The 17,454-nt window shown below is 42.0% G+C and overlaps 2 protein-coding genes across 3 annotated transcripts; both read left to right on the top strand.

The window, feature by feature from the left end:
• Nucleotides 1–345: 345 nt before the first annotated feature.
• On the top strand, nt 346–5,281 carry LOC136430128 (ras-like GTP-binding protein RHO). Its single transcript, XM_066420448.1, has 3 exons — nt 346–408; nt 3,289–3,458; nt 3,881–5,281. Exons 2-3 carry the CDS (start codon nt 3,291–3,293, stop codon nt 4,310–4,312), a joined length of 600 nt encoding a protein of 199 aa, XP_066276545.1. The 5' UTR covers nt 346–408; nt 3,289–3,290; the 3' UTR covers nt 4,313–5,281.
• Nucleotides 5,282–6,534: 1,253 nt separating this feature from the next.
• On the top strand, nt 6,535–17,420 carry LOC136430112 (sodium-dependent glucose transporter 1-like). Of its 2 annotated transcripts, XM_066420437.1 has the most exons (9): nt 6,535–6,597; nt 8,627–8,736; nt 9,801–10,018; nt 10,808–11,003; nt 11,385–11,474; nt 11,652–11,856; nt 12,156–13,633; nt 14,036–14,295; nt 15,120–17,420. In XM_066420437.1, the coding sequence occupies exons 3-9, from the start codon at nt 9,815–9,817 to the stop codon at nt 15,192–15,194; spliced, it is 2,508 nt and encodes an 835-aa protein (XP_066276534.1). In that variant the 5' UTR covers nt 6,535–6,597; nt 8,627–8,736; nt 9,801–9,814; the 3' UTR covers nt 15,195–17,420. The 2 variants fall into 2 exon arrangements, with proteins under 2 accessions (XP_066276534.1, XP_066276527.1); XM_066420430.1 differs by lacking the exon at nt 6,535–6,597 and having other exon boundaries at nt 8,630–8,736.
• The last annotated feature ends 34 nt before the right edge of the window (nt 17,421–17,454 follow it).

The raw sequence follows: 17,454 nt of genomic DNA on the forward strand, positions 1-17,454 counted from the left end.
CTTTTGTTTGTATCATATCCCGGTAAACCGCGTCATGGCGCAATGTGCCAGGTTGGTACTGGAGCAACCATTTGTTCCGAAAGTAAAACCAGGAAAAGGGAATTAGCAATAGAAAGTAAGGTGTTTACCTATGGGCGTGTATTGTAAAGATTATAGTGAAGACTTAAAATCGGTGCGTGAGTCAGCGAAGGGAAAAACCAGCCCAGCTCAGCTTGACGCTGATTGGTCGGTTATTTTAAGCCGCAGAACCCCGCCTATAAATACTGACGTCACGCTACGTCACGGACAGAACACAGGAAATTCCAGCAGAGTCGGAGGTGCGCCTCACAGCTGCGAACCGCGCACTTTCAGGGTTTTACAAGAACGTCTTGAAGAAAGAAACGCGGTCTTCTCTAAGAAAGTTTGAAGGTCAGTATGATTGCTTAGTGTCCAATGTGATATAAGAATGAAAATGCTGTTGGTAGGACTGTTCACGGGGACGCAGATGTCTCCGTTAGTCCGGGCGGGGTGGGGAGGGCTTGTGGCCGCCTGGCGTGAATTTGGACTCTCGGTAAATCATTTGTTGCTCTAGTCGGCTTGCAAAGGTGCACAGATACTCTCAATGAGTGTGTACTAAGTCTGGTAGCTGAACAGATACCTGTATCCATGGATCTTTGGCATACTGGACCAGTTGCAGACCAAGCTGGTAAACAAGAATGTTTGTTTTGTGTCGGTCTAGTTCGGCGTCTCCATATGCCGAGGTCACGTATACCAAGGAAGAGTCACGTACATACACGTACATCGTCCGATCGTCGCACGATTTTTATGTCTTATAATTTTCAAGCAGGCTACAAGGATTTTAGACAGCACTTTCGTAACAGGACAGTTAATTATGCTTTGTGGCCTATGCACGATAATCCCAAGAATGCTTTCGGTTGTACGACGAAATAATTTATGTGACCAGGCCCTTTTATTTTAATTAGCGACAGCACAACTCTTGAAGAATCTATAGTATGTGTTGTCTTATGACTACTAGTATCTATACATGATATGCATTGTTGTAGCGTTAATATTTAAGTAAAGCGGAAATATTGCACAGTACTGTACTCAGACCTTTTCCTCTGTTTGATAATTTATTTTGGTGTTTTTAACATTTTAAGTTGAATATAGAGATCTAAAGCCTCTTCATACAATAACATTGTAACATTACTTCTTTTTTGTGTGTGTTGTAACAGCAGTTTTCTCCCACCTCTGTGCACGTTTGTGTGTCTGACTCACTCATGGGGTCATCATGTGGTGTTTGTCAATGATTACGTTGTCACCAGTAGTAACAGTCTATACAGGAAACCAAGGTGTTCACACCTTCATGTCGTTACACATTTATCTCTGGAAGATGCTGGCTCCAGGATGGACATTCGATTCTTCTAGATCTTTGAAAGCTAAGAGTTTTATATCGTAGAAAGCTGACCATTATGATTTATACCTTACATGGCAGTGATCAGTTCCTGAGGAATGTGTGAGTGTCCATACTATGCCCCGAGGCTACGATACCAGCCCCACACCTTACATTGTGCTTCCTCAATCGTGTGCGCAGGCCTTTAGTTATGACGTATTATGGGTGGGACTAGTTACTGTAGAAGGGTAAATGTTAGCAGTTTTTTTTTTGTTTAGCATTTTTCGCGGTGGCATCTACAACTAAGTTTCAAAAATGTCTTCCGCCTACCTACTCCCTTGTTTCAACTGCAAATTTAAAACCACTGCAAAGAAGTTTCATTTTGTCTCTACTGCGAAATTATATGCCTGTTAACATTTCCCCTTTTACAGTATCGGTAGACTCCAACGTAAACACTGCTGGTATGCAAAGTGCGAAGGAAGCCATTTCAAAATATACATGATTTAAACGAGACAAAGAGTTACTCAGTAGTATATTCTGTCCCATGTATACCTTATTTATTCTATAGTTGTATAGAGTAACGACTCCATATGTTGACAATGGAAGGACTTAGTTAGCACACCTTTATCGCCTCAGGTATGGTTCCGCGACCTTTGTACCTTCTATAACATCACCACGTCCCGTGACGTCTGGCCTTTGTGTTGCAACAACACTTCTCAGAATACCCAAGTCACCTGTACTGTGTACAGTACTGTCTGTGGGAATATGACATGTGACAAAAACAACTTCATTGTTTTCTCCTATTTAGTATGCGTAAGAAAAGTTTAGCAAGGTATTTTTCGTTGTTTTTTGACATGTACCTAGTCTTAATTTTGACTATTGACATCTCTCTTATGTCATGGATTCGGGCGTCAATTTCATGATATGTGACTGCGTTTTCACGTTCTGCATACCATCGGTATCGATCTGACTGTGGCAGTGGTATTGTTAAAGGATGCAGCGCAGTAATTGATAGCAGGCCATGGTTAGTTTTAACGTTCAACGCCAGGCTGTGCCAACACAAATTCAGTCTGACACTTAGCCTTCCAAGGAATTGAAAATGGAAACTTTAATCGACCATCAATCAGGGAAACCCTCCTGTCACTTTGAAAACAAACAATTATTTTTATAGCTCCGTTTGTTGGCAATGCATTCCAAATGTCAGATCCTTGAGCCCTTTACCAACTTGGCCAGACACCCTATACTAACACTGGGCGGGTTGGTAGAGGGCCAAATTGTCCCCTTTTCTGCATCTCTGACTTGGTTTTGCCTTTTATGTTTTAGTTTATAACTTGGCTGTTCTTCCACTGGCAGGCAAGTCAGACAAATATTGGTGACTCTCAGCCTTTCTGGGAAGACCCTGGCATTAAGTTACGCAAGACACAGAGAGATCTGATAGGTACAGTCACAGTTGTTGGCAGCGCGTACCATACTAGTATCACTGTCTTCTGAGAAGGCAGGGTTGGTTGGTTATTCATGGTCTAGAAACGGGGAAACTGGAGTCGTGCCCACATTGTGGTGAAGTGGGGTGGACAGACCAGCGGTGTTTTCAAAAGCAACAGTAAGCAGGCCTTTTTCTTTTAAGAAATTGTGTGGGGCCATTGCAAGGAATGGAGGATGCCGAGCGTGTGGGGATCGTGTGGGTTTTCTCAACCACGGTGTGAAGTTTTAGAGGCTCCTGGAGGGGGAAAAGGACAGTTGAAGACTGTGGCCACGTGTGACCTAGCTGCATCTATGGTAAATTAGAAATGTAGGCTTGTCAGAGGATCTGCCCCCTAGGTTAAGGGAAACCGTGTACACAACATTGGGGTGTAGCGCCCTTGTAATAGCCCTGATTCATTCATTCATTAACTGGTCCCGATGTTGCTTCTCCACAGAAATGGCGACAGTTCCGCAGCCCATCCGGAGGAAGCTGGTGGTGGTGGGGGACGGCGCGTGCGGGAAAACGTGCCTGCTCATCGTCTTCAGAAACGACGAGTTCCCAGAGGTCTACATTCCTACTGTCTTCGAGAACTACGTAGCGGACATTGAGGTGGACGGAAAACAGGTAAGCTGAGACCAGATTCTGTATCTGTATCTATGTAGCTGGTATAACCGCCATTAGGCATAACGCACCAGCTTCGCAGGCACGCGGGGCGGCAGCAGCTGGTTTACTCACTAAGTCGAGCTCGCTGTATTGGCACGTATATATAAAGTAAACTCAGGAGTGTCTTCAAGACCCATCCTTCCGTCCATTCTACGATATTAGTATCCGTTTTCCATACTTTTTTGCAATTTTTTAGCATTTTGCAGCTGCCTTGTATGAGTTACAGTATGGCCGAAAACTTTTCTGGGAAACGGACGGAAATTGATGCACTCACGGATGTCATCCATATAATGAAATCGACATGGCCTAAACATGATAACATCCTAGACTACATGACTGGTGACTGTGCCATAACCATTTGTTTGTTTGTTTGGTGTGCGCAGGTGGAGCTTGCCCTGTGGGACACGGCGGGTCAGGAGGACTACGACCGCCTGCGGCCGCTGTCCTACGGGACGTACGAGACCGACGTGCTCCTCGTCTGCTTCGCTATCGACAACCGGGACAGCTTTCTCAACGTCGCTGACAAATGGGTGCCCGAGATCAAGAACTACTGCCCCAAAGCTCCCTTCCTATTGGTTGGAAACAAGAAGGACCTGAGAACGGACAAAGCGCGCAGGAAAGAACTGGCGGAGATGAAGGAAGAAGTCATCTCGACGGAGGAAGGGCTGGAGATGGCCAAGAAGGTCGGCGCCAACGCATACATCGAGTGTTCGGCCAAGACGAGAGAAGGGGTTCGCGACGTCTTCGAGTCAGCCACTCGCGCGGCACTCCAGAAGAAGAAACAGAAGACAACAGGCTGCTGTGTATTAATGTAGCACCTGATTAACAGTTCGTAGGGGTAGGCATGTAGCATAGAATAGAGTACTGTGGAACTCATTGGATAGAAGCTTTTGTAAGATATATCACCGACTGGACTGTCTGTATATTACAGTACTTTTGTACATGTATTTCATTTATGGAAAATACTAGAAATTCTATTCCAGAGATGGTCTGGCCTAGGAAAAAATGCTGTGTTTCCACTGAGCCCACCAACCCTGGCAAAACCCACCGACCCCAGCCTTTTTTGTGGGTCAAGTTTTTTGCTGACAAGGGAGGGACATAAACGTTTCAATTTCAGTGATGAAAATTTTGTAGAATCGTTTTTTTGTCATGCTCTCCTCCATTCTGTTGCAATAGAGAATCGTGCTTGTACAATGCGTGCAATGCATATCTGTAAAATATGATGTTGAAAATACTAATATCCTGTATTGCAATTTTACATTGTGAAAACATGAACAATGACAAATAATATTGTCAAACATTATTTGTTGGATCATTTAGGTTGAAATCTAAAAGAAAAAGGCAGAGAATCCCTACCTACTGGGCCTATTTTTTTTCAGGACCGTAATTGGAAACACAACATTTATTTTCCTAGGCTCACCAACAGCAACTATGTTTGGCTTCGCGAAGGAGGTAGTAACTTGCCCATACCAAAATGCATCCTTTCTCCAGCACTCTGGCAGCCCTCTTGCCAAATAAGTTTGACTTCAGAAACATAACCAAATATGATAGAAACCAAAGCGACTACTAGGCTACTAGGAGGACTTGACAAAAAGCCCTTGAATTTCCCTTTGTTAAAAGTAATTTGTATATTGGAATCGGAACAGTGCATTTTGTAAATACATGTATGGAGCTGTGTGTGTGTTCGCAATCTTACCTGCTGGAACAGGTAACATTTTCTACTTTTTCGGCTGAAGTGTAATGGGAAGTCATGAACTCTAAGAAATAGAATGCAATCACAGCAATTGTTGTGTTTTTGTTGTTGTGTTTTATTGGTGTACTTTACTACTGACACAATATTACAAAGAAGATAGAAAAATATGGATGATCAATGTTATGGGTTGCATAATTAGATAATTTAGAGTAGCAGAAGGAATAATTTATGGTACATGTATATGCATCCCCATAAAAACAAAACGTTATCAACATCATGATTATTAATGAGTTTTTCTCAAAATCATCAACAAAAGCAGCCCCTGCAAGTCTAAAAATGCTGCTAGGAGGCCCAAACCTAAGAGCTATCTACACCGAAACATCATGATCATAGCATGTCTGCAGTACCACAGAGAGCCGATATCAGGGCCATATTCATATTGATCTTTTGTTTAAACATCTACTTACATACCATATATCATAAAATCCATTTGCAACTGCTTGAGTCCACAAACAGCACTAAAAACATAACCTTCTCAAAGGTCCCACATCTTCTTGGAGTTAATGATAATTGTGTAACAGTGTGGTTCGAGTGCCACTTACTGATGACCAGTCTAACTGGTCCAGACCTTTTAGCCTTGCTGTAAGTGCATTGGGTTTGTGAGCTGGCGGCCCAGGTTCGATTCCCAGGAGACTGATACTCGCCTGGTGCATTTCAGTTGTATCCTTTTTAACTCACGTAAGGCCACGCGGCCTTGATTCTGCGGATGACGTCCGCACATGCATCAATTTTCCTCCGTTTCCATAAAAGAAGACAAGTTTACAACCATACTGTGAGTCGTTTGTGAATATTAGTCATCCAGGTCAGGAAAGGAGGAATAAATGTATTTCATCCAGTAGTAAAGATTCAATTTTGTTCCTCTCACATTGTGAATCGTACAAAGAAGATGCAAAATGAGGGAATAAATGCTGTAAATTGCAGATAAATATTGGAAAATGGATCACTTCACCTATCCCTTTGAAACACTTTTCCTATTATAAAATGTACTGATGGTTGTCTTAAACTTGCTCCTTGCACAAAGTGTATTTCGAGCCCTGAGTGAAGTTTTCAAAAGTCTTACAAGAAAGGTGAAAGGACATATAAGAGAATTCTTTGTTTTATATACTACGTTCTGTAAGTTCATTTATTTGTAAAACATTCCTGACCACTTAGATTTCATAATGAATGTAACTTTATTTCTTGTCCCAACTTTTTCGCACACTCGCATCAATTTTGCAGCGCCTATGATGTCATCCATGTAATGAAATCAGTTTGGCCCAGTTTGGCCACAAGTTAATCATATCGCGAGATTCCGCGAGATGTGAGTGAGAGCACCTGTTGTTCCTACCATCGGCTCGGCACTTCCTGGTTACCTTCGCGACGAATGGTTTCGTCGAGAAGGTTATGCGACGGTGCTTGTCTGTGTGTCTGTTAGTGAACAGAATAAGTCGAGAACGCCTGGATGGTTTGTTGTCGTAGTTGGTGTGTCGGTGTGTATGTGTCAAATCTCAAGATGATTAGATTTTGGGCAAAGTGTTTTGCATAATTAACGAGAAAAGTGTAAAAATGTGTTCAATTGTATGCTTTACTATGCGTTCTGGTTGGGACGTGTGGGGTGTATTGTTTCAGGGGATATTGATGGGGTCACAGATGGGGGGCAAAGTTGGTCATGAGGGGTCAGGCGGGAGACGTCAGTTATTGGGAAAAATTGGCTATCAGCCAGCTGTATTCATTGGTGTGGAATGTGGTGGACGAGGCAAAAGTCAGATGTCGGAAGGGGTAGGGAAAAGGTATTAGGAGAAAGTGGTGTGGAATTGGGCGGGGGGAGACCAAAATTGGATATACACTGCCTTACCTCGGGGAGAACCAGCAGTACTCGTGTGTCACAGTATGGGAAAGGGACGTTGTTCAGGGTAGGTGAGTTAACCATGTTATATCTAAGAAGGAAGAGGCGATTGACAGGAAGACCAAGGTTGCGCTGGGGCATGCCCTAAAGGCTTTAACGGCATTGTGAGAATTATCCTGGCGTCACTGGTAAGAAATCGATGAATATCGCTATGACTTTACGAAGTGAACGGGAAAATAAGACGCTACACTGACATTTGAAAAGAAAACGTTTATATAAAGAAGCCGTTGACAGTCTCTAAGTCCCTTCTGTGGCAAAGTAGGGTTCGTGACATAAGTCCCCTCTGAGCGCAATGTGTTGGTTTACATGTTATATTACGCAACTTGTATGGCCGTAAAGCCAATAAAGGAATAGTATTGTTGGAGACAGCATGGGAATACCGAGCATGTCTGTGTGTCTGTTAGTGAACACGATAAGTCGAGAATTCTTGGAAGGATTGTCTTGGTATTTGGTATGTTGGTAGGTCTCGATGAAACCTGAAAATGATTAGATTTTGGGCCCCCTATCGGCTTGTTACGGTACTGCAGCGGAACTTCATGTTATGATATCTCGTGTTGTGGACATGCTATGGAACTGATTTTTGAGTGGTAGATAGCTCGTTGGGCAGAGAGTAAGTGGTATAGGTTTGGGCCCCCTAGCAACTTTTTTGGAACTGCAGGGGTAGGTTTTGCTTCAGACTTTGAAAGGGAATAACTCAAGAAGGGCTTGATGGAAGGTCATGATTTTTTGCATGTACATAGCTTGAGCGATGATGTACATGATTGGATACTTATTATGCAAATCAGTAACTAATTTGCATAATTAATGAGGAAAGTTTATACATTCATCAATTTCCATGATAGGACTCGCAAACATGTGACATATGTAACTGAGGAAGAGAGAAATATTAATAGATATCAGCTATGCAAATGAGAACCTCATTTACATAATTAATGACAAAATAATATAACTCGAGATGGGCTTGATGGATGGTCATGATTTTTGGTATGTAGATAGCTTATGTGATGCTTTGTATGATTGGATGATAATTATGCAAATCAGATTATAATTAATGAGGCAATTTTAAAAACCTGCTGTGTTCCATGATATGACTATTCAAATATGTGACATTTGTAACTGAGGAAGAGAGGAATGTCAATAGATAGAAATTATGCAAATGTAGGCCTAATTTGCATAATTCATGAGAAACTACTATCATTCCATACTAGTAAATAACGGCAATTTCATACTTGTAGCATTTAGAAGTTGTGTGAATGTGAACACCATTGAATCAAATTATGCTAATAAGGAGCTTATTTGCATTATTTATGAAAAATGTTAGCATAACCTTCTTTGTTAAGCTCATAATCATAACAAGGAGGTTTGGACAAATTATGTTATTTGGGTGAGGAGGATCAACTGGTATGATTTTTGATTGATGAAAAACACTCCTAATACGTCAGTCATAAAGGTCAAAATCATTTCGCGAAGGTATGAGGTCGTAGAACTCTTGTTAGGTGTGTGGAGAAAACGTGTTTCTGTGTTTTACTTCGCTGTTGTACTTGGCAACTTATTATCTGGACACACAGATAGGACGTTTCTCTGCAGGAGTCGTACTTCTGGTAAGAGTCGCCTCTAATTTTACCATAATGGTATAGAGGTTGAAAGGTAGTCTCACGACGAAGCTGTGAGGGGAGGGGGGCGTCGTGCGAGGGTCTATGTTTTTTTTCGCCTGACTGTCGACTTTTATCTGGATATTGTAACGGTAGTTTTAGTGTCTATTTTGTTCCATCATTTGTCTGATAGCTGTCCAAATGTATTCATTGTTGAAGCTGGGACGAAATGATCGTGCGTTTTTCACTTAGATTGTGATCGGACGAACGTTTTAACTTTCTTGTGGCTCAGGACAAAGTTCAACAGTTTGGTTTGTTCGTGAAGCTCTCAATCATGTTTTACCAGATTCGTGGCTCGCTTTCAGGCATTCAGGTTGCTCACAGTGCAATCTTATTCTGTTAACTACAGATGGACAGGTATCAAGTTAATTTGCTCAATATTTTGTTGTCAGAAAAATAAAATGCAAACAGTGTAAAGTAACATATGCTATGATATATTAACGTTATAGACTACGGTAACTGATTAGAACATTGAACCGTAACATTACTTGTGTAAAACTGTGGTGCAGCAGCTTTTCTGTACCTCTGCATGTCTGCAATGCAGTTGGCCAGCTTACTGTTACAAAAAACTTTTGTAACAGTATATTGTGAAATGAGATGGCAGACTTCACCCCCATGCTGATTTGTGACAGTCCCACCGGCAAAAACAGCAGTTCTCAAAGGATGTATGGCAATGCTGTATTTTGTATGTTAAGAATAAAAGACAGACAGACACACACACACATAGACACAGACAGATACAAGAAGACACATAGTTATAAACAGACACATACAGTCACAGGTACACATACAGACAAACATATTCGCATACACACAGACACACACACACACACACACAGATCTAGACAGACACACATAAACACAGACAGACAAGCTCCAAACAGAATCACTTCCTCAATAGGATGAAAGACTAACATTTTCTGAGCTAGAGAAGATGGGCCAGTTTCACAGTGACTGATCGAGTTCTTGCTGTAACATGTTACATGACATGTAATTTTGTGTTATTTAATCAGAACATGACCGCACCATGCCGGGCTCCAAGCAGAAGTACCAGCGCCTTCCCCAGGCCGACCTGACAGACGAAGACCAGACCGTTTTCTCCCGCGGAAACGGCACCGCTGAAGGTCACGCAAACAATAATGTCAAGGTCGGGAGGAGCCAGGACAGGGAGCGGTGCTGCGGTGGAGTCTACCTGCGGACTTATGCGCTGTGTGCAGCCTTCCTGGGCTTGGTACAACTCTCTTTTCTTACTCCATTCCAGTATAAGATCGCTTTTACATGACGATAGATTGCAATGTGAGTGTGACGATAAATTGCAAAGTGAGTGTGACGATAAATTGCAAAGTGAGTGTGAGTGATTTAGACCGTGCTATGCCAAATGAATTTATTTTATTATGAGCTCCTTGGATAAACAGCTCAACGGTAGCTTTGCAGGTCAATCAATTTTCCTGCTGTCCCAGTCTAAGTATGACTATGAGGAAATTAGAACAGTGGCAGTGTGTGCCTGGGGAACACATGTACATGTGTGTGTAATGAAGATGACCAGGGACTCTGGGTGTCCCCTGCAGAAGCCTGCAAAAGGGGGTTTCTTTGTATTCTTAATGTAGGGCATCCAGAAGATGCTCTGATGCCCTGCTAGCTTATATAGCCTGTTGTCTATTCCCAGGGGGTCTGTATCGCCATGGTTGGCCCCACCCTGTTGGACCTGGCGGCCAACGTTCACGCGGACATTGCGCACATCTCCTACATCTTCACCGTGCGGCAAACGGCTCCCCCTACTACCCTAGAAGCTTGTCAGGCACCCATAAAGCTAGCCAGCCCTGGCCTTACAAATATGGTTAAAGATATGCAAGCCTCATGAGCTGTCCCTGGTCACTGCTACCCATCTACAGAAAAATTAAAGGATTTGCTGACAGCAAGTAAAAATGCCTAGAAATAAGTCATTTCGTGCCAGTGAAAAGTTGGTTCTGGTGTGTAGATTTTTTTGAATAACAGTTCCGTGTTCCTGTTTGATTCCCAGGGGGTCTGTATCGCCATGGTGGGCCCCACCTTGTTGGACCTGGCGGCCAACGTCCACTCGGACATCGCTCACATCTCCTACATCTTCACGGCGCGCTCCGTCGGGTACCTGGTCGGCTCCGCCATCGGGGGATTCCTGTTCGACATGTTCGACCAACACCTGTTGCTGGGACTCAGTCTCCTACTGAACGCCATAGGTAAGGAAGGACTGGAATTGATTTTTGGGGTACATGTATACATGAGCGATGAAATTCATGAGTGAGTTCCTGTATTTCACACTCAGTTAACAGATGATGTAAGAATATGTGTTGTACTTCTTTGTTCAGTTTGTCGATATACTTTTGCTTGTAGAAGATGATTTTGAAAATACCATTGTGGCAGGCCTGCCTTTCAGTTTTACATTTGCTAAATGTATTTGTTGGATCACTTTGGCACAAAAAAAAGGGAGAATCCCTACCTACCAATACCAACCCTAAATTTTTCAGGACCGTGTTCAGAAACATGTAACATTTTCTTCCTACTGTGCATATGATATGCAACACAGTGGTTATAGGTATAAATTTGTTTTCTTGCCATAGGCTTTGCTGTGATACCCTGGGCCAAGAGACTGTCCATCATGGGAGTGCTGATCTCATTCACAGGGGTGGCAATGGGCTTCCTAGACACAGGTATGTGCTATTGCCTTAATTAAGCTTCTTAGACACTGTTTACTATTACTGGATAGAGCCAGAAATACGTTTAGGGTCAGCAGGGTTTTTTTTAGGCCAGGTTTTTCTTTGGCCATTCTTGTATTGTTAGATAATAGAACTCATTTTCCCCTTGTGTTCTTCTTCAATATTTTACAGGGGGCAACGTCCTGTGTCTGAACCTTTGGGGTCAGAGGTCAGCTCCCTACATGCAGGCCCTGCACTTCAGTTTCGGCATGGGAGCGTTCATCGCCCCCTTACTGGCCAAGAACTTCATCAGCCTATCCAGCGGCAACGCCTCTCTCGTGATAAACACCACCGCACACCCCAACGTTCCCCCCTCGGAACAAGGACCACACAGGAGGCATGTACAGAATTTATCTATCTATCTATTTATTTGTTTGGCTGAAACATTACATACATGAAACAGTCCAGATCGCCCAACTATCATGTTACTATTGTCAAGTGCTAACCTTGGGAAAAGATACTGTACAATAGACATACACAATCAACAAGTTACAACTTGAAGGTAAAAATTATGATTACTTAGCATCTACATCATGTTTACTTAGCATCTACATCACACAAATCATCATAATGCATTTATATACCAATCCTGTGTGAGACTCACAAAAGTTATTTTACTTGTTTTACCTGGTACAGGTATGTACAGAACCTACCTGATGCTGGCAACCTCCGTCAGTGGGACTCTCAGCAACAAAACGTGAGGAATCCTCTTCTAACACAAGGAACCAGCAACAAAGATGTCATCAGACTTGCTAGCCATCAGAACAGTAATTTTTACAGAACTTATGTCACAGAGTTAGACAACAGCGACAGGGAAAAGGTCAGGAAGAAAGAGCAATCTTCGGTGGTGCTGGATACATCCGTCAGTTGGACAGGAAGGTTGAAAAAAAAGGATGTCTATATGCTTGGCAACGGTCTCTTTAGTTCTGACTCCATGACAGCATCTGGTGCTGTTCAAGACCATCCCAGGAAGAGGGATCTGTGGGGAAGCCCGGAAGATGTTGGCTCTGGTGAACCAGAATTTAAACAGTTCAAGGACCCGAGCAGTGAAAGGGAGGATACATTTCTACCGGAGCAGGAAGGTAGTGATGATAGCGGCGGGACAATGGGGAGGGAAGATCCTGACAATGATAAACAACAACAAGAACAACACCATCATAATCATCATCATATGCATCATGATCACTCAGATCAAGGTTCATTGAAAGTAGAGGAGACTTCACTGAAAGAAGAGGCGACTTCATTGAAAAAAGAGGAGACTTCACAAGAAGAAGACAAGACTTCATTGAAAGAGGAGGAAACTTCATGGAAAGAGGAGGAGACTTCACAAGAAGAAGAGGAGACTCCAGACAGAAATGAGCCAACAACCAGGCAACCGCTGTCAACTAAACAACTGAGTAAAAAAACGACTAAACGAGATGTGAGCGCCGCTACAGAAGTGAAACCGAACGCAACCCACACAAGCTCTGTGCCTGAGAAGATCAACGCCGTCTACACAAAAGGGAAGGAGTTCGTTCAGTCCATCATGTCAGAGATGTCCAAGCTGAGCCCCATCCGCTGGGCGTACCTGATCGTCGGCGTGTACCAGTTTCTCGTGGGCCTGACGTTCGTGGTGTTCTACTGCACCAGTTCCTACAAGTTCCTGGGGGGACAACAGGTTCCTCAAGGGGCCTCTGAACCGGACAAAGCCTTCACCGTCAAAGTCCTGGTTCTGCTTTTCTTCTTCTTTTTCATCTACGTCGGGGTTGAGGTTGCCTACGGTTCGTTCATCTTCAGCTTTGGGACAAAAAGCAAGCTTCAGCTGTCCAAAAACGATGCTGTTGGACTGAACACGCTGTTCTGGGGGACATTCTCGCTCGTACGCGGCACGGCTATCTTCACGACTAAGTGCCTGTCCGTCAAAGTCATCCTGCTGCTCAACCTGGTCGGAGCGATCGTGTCTTCTGTCGGACTCTGCGTGTACGCCGAACACAACAGGACATTGCTGTTTGTGGCGACTGGGATTTTCGGTGGGTCGATATCGACGATCTTTCCCTCTGCCATATCCTGGGCTGAGCGCTACATTCATGTGACGGGCAAGGCGGCGGCGGTTTTCGTAGTCGGCGCTTCGTTCGGTGAGATTTTACTTTTTTTTTTCTTAATTCTTAATTCTTCTTAATTCTTAATTCTTCTTAATTCAAACATACATTAATACATAGGACAACACATTTTCAATTTCACAAAATATACACAGTTACATATTGTTACAGGGGCGATTCTCACTGGCGTTTTTGACCAGGGTGTACTCCCTAATAAGTACTATATAGCTGGGACCTTTTGACAGGGTGTGTTTCATCCCACTGGATTTTCTGTGCTTAAGGGTGTCTTCCTTGATTTTCCGTGCAGTGTTTTCCTTCCCTTTGGTTTGAATTTAAGACATACAGCTTAATCTATTTTCATGACAGATTTTACACAATTACAAATACATCTACATATGAAACATATTTGCATATAAAATGACATTAACTTCTTTACAGGCGAGATGTTCATGCCGCTGCTGGTGGGATACATGTTTGAGAGGAGCCCCATGTGGCTGATGTACTTCTCCCTGGGCGGATCCGTGGCGGCCAACGTCCTGTTCGTGGCGCTGCAGTGGCTGGTGTCCAGCCGGGGAGAGAAGTACGCCCTGCCTCCCCCCAACTTCCTCTGGACCGAAGACGACGACGACATGAAAATGGACGTGATCGAGATGGCGCCGGTACAGATAGTGGAGGAGGGGGAGACACCACTGCAAAAGGTACACTATATGAAGTCTTAATATTAAAGTTGCGACTTAACGATGTTAAATTGTAAAAGTGTCTTAATGATTGTAGTAACATTGTACAAGTAGTGATGAGTAAATTGCAATTGCCTAATTTGTCTGTCTCTAACTGTTGACTCTCAAACATCAGCTGTACTGCCTCAAGAGTCTGTGTAGTGTACTGTGACATTTGACAATGAATAGATAAATAAATATAAAGTCATTTCAAGTTTTAAGAAATTGCCAATATGCACATAATTCGCACAAACTGTATTGGCAGATATCCTCTCAATGCTACTCTTTGGGGATGTGGGATTGTCAATGTAGACTGAATTAGATTTATGGTAATGCAGACATTGAATGCAAACTTTTTTTGTTGCTGTATACAAAAATCAATGTTTCAATTCAATTTTTTGCAAAGTTCAGATGAGCTATATTTGGCATCAACTACTAAGTAGATAGATTAGATTAAATATCCTATTAGATGTATGTAGGCTCAAGCTGACAAAATCTTTTCTTTTGCAATTTCTCATACATGTACATGTAGCACAAGGCCTTGTTGTATCTGTCTCCAGCATCAAATTTTTTTCCGTCCCACTCATTGTTTGGGAGCTGATTTTTACATTTTCATTGTTGAATTTGTCATTTTAAGCTCAAAAAATACATTTTCATCAGTTTTATTCCATGAAATTGATATTTTTGGGACGGAAAGGGTTGAATTTTGAAGCAAATTTCCGTCCTGGGACAGAAGGACGGGTCCTAGAGACAGCCCTGGAATGGGATTAGGTCTGCCATCTCTAATTTTTCTGTTTCATCCCCAGATCACAGAGCAGCTGAGGAGCACTCCTGCTGGCAAGAAGATCCTGAAGCCGGGAAAGAGAGGCAAGAAGGACTGATCTGGCTCAGGAGTAGAGACAGTTTAGTGCAGGAATTCAGTCTTCTGAAGTGTGTAGAATCAGAAGCGTTACTGTATTAAATGTTAGGATAAAACATTAGACTTAAAGTGAGAGTTAATCGAAGTCAGTGCAAGAAAGAGGGTATTACTCATGCAAGCGGTGTCTCAGTGGACTGTGCCAAATTGCGTCAAGAAATTGCGCCAACGTTGCGAATCCGTGCCAATTTTCCTTGTGGTCACGCTGATGTGCAACGGATTTGCGAATTGCATATTATGTATTGCCAAGATGTCAGCCAAACAAAATACATTTTGCTGCACCCAGGATGTCACATTCTCAGTATCAATGCTCTTGTTGGTGGCCGCGGTGTAACGCATGAAATTAAAAACTGATGTTCACTGTTTTACACCCATTTGCAGCCATCTATGCCATTTTACAACTTGCGAATGTTTGAAAAATCAAAACAAATTTCAGGAAACAAATTGCGCTGATTGGTGCTGGTTTGCACCTCTAAATCCAAATGCGTGGCACAATTTGTCGCAGTCCAGTGACATACATGTATGTACCCGCTTAGTTTAGTAAATTTGGAGTTGGATCTGTAACCTCAGGTGAAAGTTTGATGCAAAAATATGTACGAATAGGTAGGAAAATGGAAAAATTAATGTATATTAGACTAGAAAGCCAACATTGCAAACAACTGCAGGATGTTTTCTTATATTTTCTAAAATGTTTTGGTGAATTCTGTATGATAGTGTGATAAAAAGCAATGGTGCTAAGAATAATGGAGTTTATGATATAAATCTGTTGGTGAAAACAACAAAACATTTCTTGACTGATCATTCAAGTTGCCTGCCTGACTGAATGAAAATGTATCAACTTGAAGAACATTATCTCAAAATAATTGTTAACAAAATGCAGCTTCATTAAGAAAAAATCTATATCCTCCAAATATCCCGGTTGCTGGTAAAGTGATAGGTTTAATCATAGCTATATAGGTGCCTTGAGATATAAACTCTTTCAAGCAATGTAAAAGAAGAAAATTCAGATAAAAGGGCATTGGGGTTTGTTGAAAATCCAGCCCTAAAGCTGTATATGGCAGAATATGGCAATATGTACTATAGTATTATGATAATTGTAGCTTGATCTTTGTTGCTGGGTTTGTTATGAGATCGTAGGACTAGTAAAAAGTTGACTTGGGATTGGTATTTTTTTATGCATGTTATCATCTTACAGTTTGATCATTTTGGGAGAGCATATTTGAGCCCTGAGTTCTAGCTAAGTTTTGCCTAAAAGATAATTCTAGCATAATTTGATTGTAGGAAGATATTTCTACTCCTGGAATGACAAGATCTTTCACCAAGCTTTTTTATCGATGTTCAATGATTGTACTGTTAGATAACAACACAAAAAACTACTTTTCATAAGGCCCCACCAATTTAATTTCTTGGTTAACTGATTTTTTTGGCAAAATTTTAGCACGGGGATATCATTTAAATAGAAGGCTGGGGTGGGAAGACTTGCACCTGACCCTGTTCACTCCCTGAAACTGTGTGCACCAAAGTACAAACTTTACAACTTTCCTCTGAGATTCTGTTTTCATGTTGATTTTCTAATCTAGCATTTTTTTCAAAAATTCTGTTAACCAAGAAATTAAATTGGTGTGGCCTAAGGCAATTCTTGCATACAGTTTGTACATGTAATGATGTATGTACAAAATGTAACGTACCAGTTTAACAAAATGTTATTGGGGACATAGGCCCAAACCTTTTCAGCTATCATGGCTGGCCCATGAAGGGTCTATTGGGAAGTGGAATGTACTATTAAGTGATTATGCAGTCAAAACTGCCCAAGAAGACCACTCAAGGCCTAGGGACAGATTAAGTCTATGTGGACAGCCAGGTGGTCACTATAGACAGGATTCACATACATTTAGCTGTAGGACCATAAATGTTATTGTTTTGTAATTTTGATTGACAATCGTCCCAGCATTGCAATGAAAATATTGATGACATAAAGTTGTTAGTTCATGTCAATTTGTTGTGATCATACATAATGTTTTGTATACATGCTTCAATGTAAAGAGTTTAATATGATATTTTGACAAAGGCTGTAATTGTAAGAATTTCGTTCAATGTTTAGACCTTGTATTAGATTTTGGATGTTGTACATTATGTTGAAGATGTGCATAATAATTGTTGCTGGTCCGGGAATAAAACTTTTTGAATGGAATATAGCCTGTAGTTTGCCTGATTGTATGGCTAAG

This window comes from Branchiostoma lanceolatum, chromosome 1 (genome assembly GCF_035083965.1).
Source record: "Branchiostoma lanceolatum isolate klBraLanc5 chromosome 1, klBraLanc5.hap2, whole genome shotgun sequence".
Taxonomy (NCBI): Eukaryota; Metazoa; Chordata; class Leptocardii; order Amphioxiformes; family Branchiostomatidae; genus Branchiostoma; species Branchiostoma lanceolatum.